General features: G+C 39.1%; 1 protein-coding gene across 1 annotated transcript in view; it reads right to left on the bottom strand.

Moving 5' to 3' along the window:
• Positions 1 to 4,242: 4,242 nt before the first annotated feature.
• Positions 4,243 to 11,389, bottom strand: part of FAT4 (FAT atypical cadherin 4) — a 165,373-nt gene continuing 158,226 nt past the window's right edge. The window contains exons 17-18 of the mRNA XM_045799024.2: positions 9,647 to 9,908; positions 4,243 to 7,313 (exon numbers count right to left, since the gene is read on the bottom strand). Coding sequence (XP_045654980.2) covers positions 5,449 to 7,313; positions 9,647 to 9,908 — 2,127 coding nt within the window. The 3' untranslated portion in view covers positions 4,243 to 5,448. The remainder of the gene's footprint in view (positions 7,314 to 9,646; positions 9,909 to 11,389) is intronic.

Genomic DNA, 11,389 nt, shown 5'->3' with positions numbered 1-11,389 from the left:
ACTGCCTACATGAATCCTAACATAATTATGAGTCTGACATATGCACACTGTAGAGTACATAAAAAGACTTCCTCCCAGAGTTTTTATGGTAAATGCCAAAAGTATGTCTTTAAATCTTAATCCTACTTCACCACACTTCACTTGGATTTAAAAAAGGTTTATTAGCATTGCAAAGATGGAGCTTAACTGCACTTAATATAGACTCAGTAAGAGACATTTGGACAAGCCTTAGTTACCTTGAATTCAGACATAGATTTATCATTGTGTCTTAGAGATATTTTGTTCACCATCACTCATTCCGCCAATATAAATCTCATTCTGTTTGAAAAATTTTTCTTGCAAATGATCCACTTCAGAAAAATAGAAGTTGAATTTTAAAATAAAAATTTCTGCAACTTTCTAATCAGTAGATATCTGATACTTTGGCCATGTTACTATCTCAGCAATGAGGAAACAGGCTGTCCTATTCCCATACATCCTAACATGCTTCCTGTGAATGGGCCTAGGGTTTGGATCGGTCATCCAGGATAGCATGAATCAGTCAGTGTTAGCATAGACATTTATCTCCATTATCCACATCTCTCCTTTTGTCTTCTGGATCTTAGACACCAGTTCAGAGTGAGTGCATAGCCTCATTCTCAGGATTTCCCTTGCATTTAAAGATGCTTTTATTTCACCAGGTAATACACATACATGAAGATTTGCTTCCACAATAATTCTTTCTGGGCCTGTTCTGAATTATTATTCTTACTTTTTACCATTCATCCCTAAGATTCTTGTGGTGCAGTCTTTGCTGATGTGTAGACAAAGATTTGGCCTTTCACTCCCTGGTTGTTCCTCTAACATAGAATGTTCCTCTACTTTGGGCTTCCTCATGCCACTGCCCAGCCTACAGCAGCATTATCCATGAGAGTCCATGGCTTGCTCTTCTGCCTCATTCAGCTTCCTGCTCAAATGTCACCTTTCCAGAAAGGTATTCCTTGACCAACCCACCTAAAATAGCATACGCATACAGAAGGGAGGGGGGTAGGGGGTGGGGTAACAGGCTGATGGTATTAAGGAGGGCACATGTTGTGATGAGCACTGGGTATTATACTCAATGAATGAATCATTGAACACTACATCAAAAACTAATGATGTACTATATGCTGGCTAACTGAACATAATAAAAAAAATCAACTGAGTAAATTAAAAAAAAAAAATAAAATAAAATAAAATAAAATAAAATAAAATAAAATAGCCTACACATTCCCAAATCAATATCTAGTCCTTCCCCTGCTTTAGTTGGCTTTCTAGCACTTGCTTCCACTAGATATCACACTGGATAATTATTACTGCATTTCTGTATTTATTGTCTCTTTCCTTTACTACTATGTAAGTTCCATCAAGGGAGGGGCTTTGTCTGTTTTCTTCACTATTTTATCCCATGATTTAGAAGAGGGCCTGGCATGTAAAGTCACTAATTATTGTTTGTGATTACATGGATTTACCCAGGACACTGACCTTTATATCTCAGTTTATTTCTCTGTTGAAGGAGAATATTGTACTTCATGGTCTTTAGTCCAGAATATATTTATTTGCAACGATTGTCAGAGATACATAAATGATGTTAGGATTGGATTATTGGTATTCATTGTTCACACCAACATTTATTAGAACTTAATGCCTTTTCCCTCATTAACAATAAATGAAAATGTTGAAGTCATTATAACTTTGGCTTATAACTTTTGGGCTGATAAACTGTTAAAACTACTAGCTTGGCTCAGTAATAGTAGCGATATACATTATTAACATTGTGACATTTCACTCAAAGTGTCTTTAAGGAATATTTACTAGATTAATTATAGACTTTAATATTTTATTTCACACTGAAAGCTCTAATAAATGTATGCTAAAATATATTTCATCTCTTGTCTTATTTTTCCTAGGGAAAGGCAAATTTAGTCCTCTTGAAATGCCAGTCCTTTTAAAATTAAATATATGACATAAAATAAACTAGGAAAAAAGTGCATTGTTGGTTATCGATTCAAAATTTTAAAGCCATTTTCACCTTTTATAGATTAATTTTACCATAATGCTGAATCCAAGTAAATAAAAATGGATTTTCATTAAAATAGTGCTTTGTTCTTAGATGGAATGTTTGGAAGTAATAAAGTCACATGGTGATATATTTTATCTTCCACTGTAAATAAAATATTTATAAGGGGCATAACTCTCAATAGTCTAGGCCAGTTATATTTCGCCTCAACCTCAGTGTTGGTAAACATTGTGATAGTAGCAAGGAAGAGAGAAGTTGTCTCCATTTCTCATTTTGATCTTCATTTCCTTATGATGATTTTAGTGTGTCTGAATAAACTATTGACCATATCAGCCAATTCAGAAATTTCCAGAAACAACCTTGAAGACAACAGCAACAGCAAGAACTAAGTGATCAGAAACCTGGGCCATGCTGCTACTCTAAAGGGACGCATCTCGTGTGGGCGTGGTCACATGCTGCTCCTGACAACGTGCTCACTGAGGCATCTTCACTGTGCACCTGAAAGAAAGCCCCAGAGTGACTGTATTCCAGGCAATCCAATAAACCCTAGCAGGGGCTGAATTACAATTCCGAGGTCATGATTTTAAATGTGAACATGCAGGTCACTACTCACCATTAATTTTGGAGAGTATTACCTTGTCAATTTGCCTATAATCCCTCCCCCACTTCCACCATAGTGCATACTCTGTCACTTCTCTGTTTCAGTAAATTAAATGTTAACCTCCATTTGAAGTGAGACTTGCATTCCACACATTTCCAATTTGTTTTGCTACAAGTATTGTTCTTATTTCAATGGAAAAGATTTCCAAGAAGAACCAAAGACTAGAAATTTCCCTATAAAACTCCTATCGTATTCCTAAACTGGGATTGATTAATCAAGGGGATAATAATTCTCTATCTCACAAAGAATTCTTAGAGAATTAGAATACAGAATCTTGGCATCAGGTTCGGCCCTCTTAACCGTTAGCTATAATCATGGTTATCATTTTTACTTTTAGCTCTGTTCTCAATTACAGAATTTATATCCTTGAAGACATCTTGAGCTGTTTCAGAGATTTTGAGGGGAAAAAAAGTATTCTGTTTTGAGTTATGCAAAGCAATCAGCATGTTCCCATATTTGGCACATAAATTCATAACACAAAAATTCATAGGGAAATACTAAAACATGTTGGCTCATCACAGGTGACAAAAAAAAAAAAAAAGAAAATTAGATTAGTGTCTTACACTCAGTCTCCAAACAGCACTGTAGGAAAGTTACAATTTAGATTAAACCCACATTTTATTTCCTATTCTGAAACAAACAAACAAAAATCTCATCATTATTAAATGACAAAATAATTCTGGCATGAATCTCAATCTGTTGGTATTAATTTAAAAATACTATATTTACTAAAAACATTTACATATTTTATGTACTCAAACTTCTCCATATTGTTAAACTCCCTATTCAATATGGCACAGCCAATGTTAGAGGATAATATTCTGAATAAATATTAGTTACGGGGCAGATATTTAATTACAAAAAGTTCTGAGATTGCGAAGTGATTTGCAGAAATTGTATTTCAGATGTGATTTTTCATACACAAATGAATCTTGTTCTGGACTAGTCTCTTCTGAATTGTTTCACTCTTGGGTGACTACTTGAAAATAGAGGTTTGTCTTGGCTAGGATAGCATGCAAAATGTGTTTAGAATTTATGCAGCAGAGTGATCAATAAATTAAAGGCAGGTATGTGTAGCAGAGACTTCACTGTCATTCTTCTTACCCACCATCGACTTAGAACATTTTGGGCTGGGTCCTTGGAGAAAATGAGACCCAGACATTTTTCCATAATTAGGTTTAATTCATTGCTGTTCCTATAACTATAAGCCTGGTCTAAAGCTGGCCTTCACTGAACATACTCTGCTGGGAACTTCCAAACATTTATTGCCTGAAGGCTTAAACCAGGTTCGTAACAAAGTTAATCCACAAGATGCAATCTCGTCTAGACTCATTACACCCCAGGGAATTTCAAGAACTCTGACAGGTAGGAATGTATGAAAGTGACCTTAAAATATCTGTTCTGGCAATTATCCACACTTAGGTTTTTTAGATGAAAATGATGTCACCCATTCACAGTTCACCTTGCCTATTGACAAGTAGAGATTATTCAAGTTGGGCATAAGAGAGTATAGAAAGAAGAAAATTTCACACCACATGATGAATGCAAAGTATTTTAAATAAATATTTTAATTCTATTGTTGGCATTTACAAGTAGAAAGCATACAGTATGTTACAAATATCAAAATGTGAAAAATATGAACGTTACATAAGTAACAAATGTAAAAAAAGTATTTTCTTACCTTCCCTGAAAGTAAGAAAACTTTCAGCATAGGAAAATATCAGTATCAAAAACACAGCTTAGGTGTAAAAAAAAGTTTTTACACTGTATTAAAAAATGATCTATCAAATGGCAGAAAGAAAGAAGAGTTGAAATTTGACTTTATATAAATTATAAAAACTGGGTACTTGGGATAGATCTTAAATGGTTGAAAAGTAAGTCCAATCATAGGCTTTCTTTAGGTCAATTCTTTAAAATTTTAAAAGCATAGAACATTTTTCAATAAATAACTTCTAAAAGTGTCTCTGAGAAGTGCTGCTGAGAGCGTCATTCCACAGTAGGAAAGGAGCAGTGTGCTAGGATAATACGCAGTCATTTTGGTCCTAGTGGAAGCCTGATGAAGGTCAGAAGACCGGAACGTTTACAAAAAAAAAAAAAAAAAAGAAAGAAAGAAAAAGAAAGAAGAGAAAAGCGATTCAGAAGTTTTAACACAATTTTGTAGGAAAGTTCTAAAGTGCTGAACAAAATGACTTTAGTACCCACTGTCATGTAAAACTTAACTCAAATATCAGACATTTCTGAGCAACATCAAATATGGAATCTAGAATTCTGAAAAGTGTTAATACTTAGTCTTTCGTTCAAGGATAGGAGGGTTCTTTCTACACTTTACAAGGATTGCTTAAACCTCAAGGATCTTGCGATGCAAAACATAACAATGATAATACAATGGAAACGATACACATACCCCACTGTGAAAGCACAAATTCATTTCTGCAATGGCAACGGTATTAATTTTAAAAAATCACAAATCAAACATTGGTAAATAAGAAAAAATTTTCCAAACGCTGCATGCCCACATAACTAGTTACAAAATACGATGCATGCAGGAAAATAAATTCAACCAAGCATATTTAAATTAAAGACTTGCGTTGAGTCTGTTTCAGCAGCATTGTGGTTATTATTTTTTAGTTTCCCTCCAACACCAGTCCATACTGGCCTGTTTTGCAAACGGAACCCACCTAAGTCGGCAATCTTACAACGGTTCGAGTGTCCTTTGCTTTTTGATTTTTATGATGCCAGTACGTAAAGTTCACACATACTGCTCTGCTTCCCCATCTTTGGGGACCGGCTTCGTTGTCCCATTCTTGCTTTCTTCGTTTGCTGCTGCTTTTTCTGGGAGAGATGCCAAATCTTTAAAAACATCTACATAATGGCCAAAGCCAGGGCCCCAGTTCAAAAGGTTGTCCCAGTTGAAATTCCCTGCTTGCTGCCCGAGCTTCAAGGGCAGTGTGTTGTCAGCAACCCCTGGTGCTGTCGCCTGTGTGCCCACAGGTCCTCCCTCAGCCCTGCGGCCATGGTATCTTCTAGGCTTCAGTCTGGCTCCGTAATTATCTTCGTCATCTGCATCAGATTCATTGACTTGAGATAATTTGGGCATCCTGGAAGTATACACCATTGGCTTTTCCCTGTCATATTCCATCTCTGAGCAAGTGAAAGACTCATGTGAGTCACTATCAGAAGAAGATTCTGGAGCTGGGATGCCATCCGCTGGGTTCCTCGTTCTGGACAATGGCCTTCTGCAGTCCTCTTCTGAAGAAGACCTTCCATGATCTGCACTGCAGATACTTGGGTTTCTGGGGCGAGGGGTGTTGAGCCTCTCCACCTCTTCAATTGACAGTCCTACCGGAGGAGAAGTTTCCAGAGCAATCTGCCCAATTGGCTGCTTTAAGCGACTTCCTGGTCTAGAACCATGAGAGGCCATGGCCTGAGGACTCTTACTTCTCCTTCCCAGCCTCGTGGCGTAGTTGAACATGCCAGGTTGGCAGGCATCGCCGTGCATTTCCAAAGTATTTCCATCTCTCACGGGCAGATGCAACTCCCTGGCCGGGCTGTTCCTGTAGAAAGTAGAGGACTTGGAGAACGGGGCTGGGCTGTGGCGAGACAGGGGGTTGGGCGTTGGGCAAGCGGAGTGGCTCAGGGAGCTGGTTCTCAGACCCTGACTGTACGAAGGCTGGTACGTCAAGCTGCTCGCTCCCAAGGGCATGGGCGATTGCCTGGCAAAGCCCAGGGGACTGTGCCTCTGGATGGAAAATTTAGGCGTGTGGCTGCGGAACTGCTTGTAGTGTTGGATGATGTCTGCGTCCGAAGGGGCGATGCTGCTGGCGTTGTCGATGTCGTAATGCTCTATCTCTTGCTCTGGAGAAGCCAAGGGGGCGCTGGGGATGGTTTCTGAGCTGTGGGGGATGTCCGTCTCATCGTAGATGAGGTAGGGGTTTTCCCGCTCAATGATGTCTGGCTTCGGGTTCCCCTCAGGCTGCTTCCTCACAGTCATATCATCCCCGTAGGGGGGGATATTGTCTGGGTCATCAAAAGCAACGTTCTCACTTCCCTTCTTCTTCTTCTCCTTCGGTTTCTTCTCCTCTTTGGGGTTTTTGGTCTTCTTCCCCCTGCACTGGTTACACAGAATCAGGCTGAGCACCAGGAGAGCCAGGACCGTCGCGCAGCTGCCCACGATAGCGGGCACGGCCCACAGGGGCAGGGAGATCTCCTCGGGACCCTGACTCAGAACACAGACATGCCCTCCAGGACTTCCGGCTTTGCACACTCTCCCCTGAGGACACAGCACCCCGAGGCAGGCCACCACCGTCTCACAGGTCCTCCCCGTGTGGGACTCCGGGCAGCTACAGGTGAAGCCGGAGTGCAGGCCTGGCTCGCAGCTGCCCCCATTCTGGCACGGGTGGGAGGCACAGTCTCCGGGAGGAACGCACTTGTAGGCGTACCACTGATTGATGCACAGTAAGTCGCCCCAGCAGGGGTTGCTGGCACAAATGTTCGGGCCACGACAGCCGATCTTCACGGAGGGATCTGTCTTAGAGATGGAGGCCAAGCTATGCTTCCCGCTGAAAGGAAGACTTTCGCCACCGTACAGCATAGAAGCAATGCAGCCGTCAAAACCTGCAGGGGCGGAAGGAGCAGCGAGGCATTTTAGAGGAAACCAAGGCTTAAAACCCTGCACTGGGGGACTCTGCTAAAAAGAAGCCTCCCCATCCCGTCATGAGAGCTTAGAAACCCCAGTCTCAGCCATCACCCAGTTTGAGGACCGTAACTCTGTGCGTCTTACAACATAACTTAAGATGTGTAAGATTTCCATGACAAAAGTATGGAGAGAATTGCTCAGATATTGCTCTTTCTGAAGATTTATGAATGACTCAGCCTGGATTTTCTTTTTCTCCATCTTTTTATTTATTAATTATCTATTTGTCTTATTTTCATAGTCTACATACCAAGAATTGCATATATAGAAATAAAGCGTATTAAAAAATACTTATAAAGAATAACAACAACAAAAAGAACAACAACAACAACAAATTGGCTAATAGCTTTATTCATTAGATCACTCATTCTCCATGGAGGCGATACTGCTCCCAAGGAGCTGAGCATAGGCTCCTGGAGAGCAAAAGAAAAAGCTATTACAATAGCTTTGCAGTCCTCTAGAGGGCAGATATCGAGTGTATCTATGGCATGAACACTTCATGAGATGGGAATGGCAGAAGTTAGAAAAAACATCTGAAGTGGCTCCTTAGAGGCTAATAATGATTTTCTTAAAAGTTGAGAAGCTCTTTGTGGGACTTCAATGTGCTGATATTGCTAATGCTCCTGTCCAAAATAGAGCCCAAGAATCTATTTTGACACTAACAAAAGAGTATGATTTACATTGGTTTGTTTCTTACAACATCCAAATGAATTATCATCCATATGCTAAAATAAACTAAGTATACAAGAAGAGTTATGACCTGGACTTTTACTTTTGCACCTTCAGTCTATCACTCTCCCCTGCATTTTTCAATTTTCCTGGTATCCTTCCACTGTAGTGATATTTCCATCCCTGATACACTCTTTTTCCATGAGCTTCTGTAACATCTGCTTTTGTTCCTACTCTCCAGACCTTCTTTCTATGACTTTGTCTCTTTTAGGTTTCATTTTCCTCTAAACAACCACTGACTCCTGGAGTTGCTTAAGCTAAGGCTCTAGGCTTTCTTTCTACTCCACACCCTCCCATTAGGTTATCACATCCATGCTCAGTACTTCAGCTACCTGCTTGACTCGGCTAACTCCTAGCATGTATTTCCAGCTGGTGTCCACTCCTGATTATAGTCCACCTATCCAAAAGTCTTTTGCAAACGTGTTCCAAGCCCCAAAGTCCCAAACCACCATCTTGATATTTCCCATAGACACGCTTCTTTCGGCACTGCTCTACAGTTTCCTCTTCCGGTGGCATTGCCCTTCTTCTAGTTGATAAGTCAGAAACCTTCCTGAATTTCACCAAAACCATCAACAGTTTGGTTTATTTTAATTCCTAAAGTATTTCTTGCCCATCCACTTCTTACTAACTCCTCTGCCACCACATAGCTCAAACTCACACAATACCTAGCCTAGATCACAGCAATATCACCTCAGCTAATTTATGCACGTGCACTGCTATCCTCCTCCAATGCATTTGCCATGTCGTAACCTGAAGGATATTTAATATCACTGCCTATCTAATCTTGACACTCCTAAGAGAAATTTTTTAGTGACTTCCCATTGTCCTGAGAGTAAGACCAAAAATGCAACACGGTCTAGAAGGCCCTGCTTCTTTCTCCAACTTCCTCCTTTACCTGTGATATCAGTCTCCAATATGCCAATAGGCCAGGTTCTGTGATCTTGACTTAATCTACTTTTTGTTAAGGCTTCTATCAATATAAATTAAGCTTTCATACTCTCCCATCTTCATTTTTATAGTTGAGATTAAAGTACCAATGTCAATTTCCCAGGGAAGTTTCCTTTCTCCTTTTTTGGAAATCTTGTAGAATTCCATATTCCTTCTTCACATCATTTACCATATTCTAAAATAATATATTTACTTGTATACTGATTTCATTGATGTTTGTCTTCCTTACTTGGCCATGTGTCATATGAGGAGAGTAGCTATTTATTTAGTTCACCATTGTACTCCTAGTGCCAAGTACGGGGCTCAGTAAATATCTGTCATGTGAGTGAGCAAATGAATGAGTAAGTAAATTAATGAATAAACAAATGTTCGGTGGACAAGGGAAGTGCCATTGGCTGGATTATGAACTTAGTAGAACAAGTGCATATGGCTAAAGTAAATGATGGCCAATAATTGATTAAAGGCTTTCTAAAGATAGTTATGATAGTCTTAGAATATGCATAATGGATATTATCAGAAGTCCAACTACTGTTATAGGAACAATTTTACCTTTCCTTTGCTCAACACTAGGATTTACCTGTTTGAGAATCTCGGTGAGCTTGATTAGGCGGAATTCCTCCAAGAGATATAGTGAGCACATCGAGGCCACCAAAATCCTGGGTAGGGTGGATGATATCTCTGTTATATATTCTGTCGATGGACAGTACTGTGGCTGTTCCATTTTTTCCAATTAGAAAAGTATGCCAGTGGCCATCTGCAACATACACTTCAGGAATATTTCTCTCCACTTTCCCAGCGATTCCTGCATCTGATGTAAAATGGACTTTGCCATTTTTAATCTGTAAAATGTATTAAACATAATGTACACTTAAACTATGATGTGCTTGAATAAAAATAGTATAAAAATGAAATGACACCTTAAAATATTGATTGATTTAAAGCCAGGAAACGAGCTGAACAGTCTGGCTGTATCAGAGTATACTTACCCACAGTGCTTCTACAAAGTTAGGTAACATATACCTTCACGTTCGATTGTTTCAAGGTGCTATTATATTCATACCTAATTTTTCAAGATGCATAAAATTATTTTCCAGAACACAATTGAGATAATAATGGAGTAAAAACCCATTTTAAGTAAAGTACACCTTTATGTAATTACTTATAATTTAATCACAATGGCAAGTGTAAAAAAAATCTGTCGGTTTAGTAAATGGTCCAGAGTGATCAAAAAAGGTTAAAACTACTTGCAAAAAGAAACATCAATGCTTAGGTAAAAATGAAGCATAGTTGGGAAAAGAGACAGAAAGAAATTCTTTGATCTGTCATCTCTAACGCACTGGAATTTTAGAAGAAAGCATGCCTATTGTTTATATCATTTATTGAGATGAAAACTATGATGAATAACGAGTGAGTTCTTAATAATGAGGTGTCTGGGCAAGTCTTCACTTTGGCTGCCTTTTATAATTTATCTAAGGGATATTTGGTTTCTTTGACTTTGCCCAGTAGAACATCGGGTAACGGGATGCTCCTACTCGTTTCCAGCTACCAAGTTTCCAGTGTTCCAAGTACTTTAGAAAATGAAATAATTTATGAGGCAAGATGAACATTTGGTTCAGAGAACATAGTCCCATCATGCTGCCAGACAGAGCTGGTGCCTGGGCCGGGGGATGAAGTGGCACCGTGTATCAAATGACAGGGATGAAAGGAAGGATCAGTTATTTTGTCACTCGGATCAAATGCTATTTCTACATGCAGCAAACACATCTGGTAGAACTAAAAATCAGTTCATTTTTGCTTTGTGGAAAGTATGCCTAGCACATTTACATACGTTATTCATATTGTAATATTTTATTAAAGCGGTCTCCCTAGATAATAATATATTTCAGTACCAAACTCAGATGGGAAAAGAAAAGAAAATTGTGGTTAAATGACAATAACACTTCATCAAATGGGCAATGTCTCATGAAACACACAGTAAAAACAGCAACCCCTCTTTGGTGAGAGCCAGAGTCCTTTTGGAAAGAAGCCTTAAGAAGAGCCTTCTCTCAGCTCTGCGCTTCCCTCCTACCAGACCAAACCATGGCATCCTTTTATTCGTCAACTCTGATAAGACAGTCTTTAGAATACATCATGGAGTCCGGTGAATGAGAACACAAGTTCGCATTGTAACATTTGTAATGTTTTGCTTCTCCCCAATGATACTCTACCCGGCTCTTATATCCTTCCTAAATCTGAAAATATCGTGCTCATTTTTATGCTAATTTTTGCTTGGTTTTATTTACCCACAGATTTATTGATTAATTTATTTACTTACTTACTT

Source organism: Ursus americanus, chromosome 13 (assembly GCF_024610735.1).
Source record: "Ursus americanus isolate L20-20 chromosome 13, mUrsAme1.1.p, whole genome shotgun sequence".
NCBI classification, from domain to species: domain Eukaryota; kingdom Metazoa; phylum Chordata; class Mammalia; order Carnivora; family Ursidae; genus Ursus; species Ursus americanus.
Note: the sequence above shows the minus strand (reverse complement) of the source record. Positions and strands in the feature narration are given on the sequence as shown.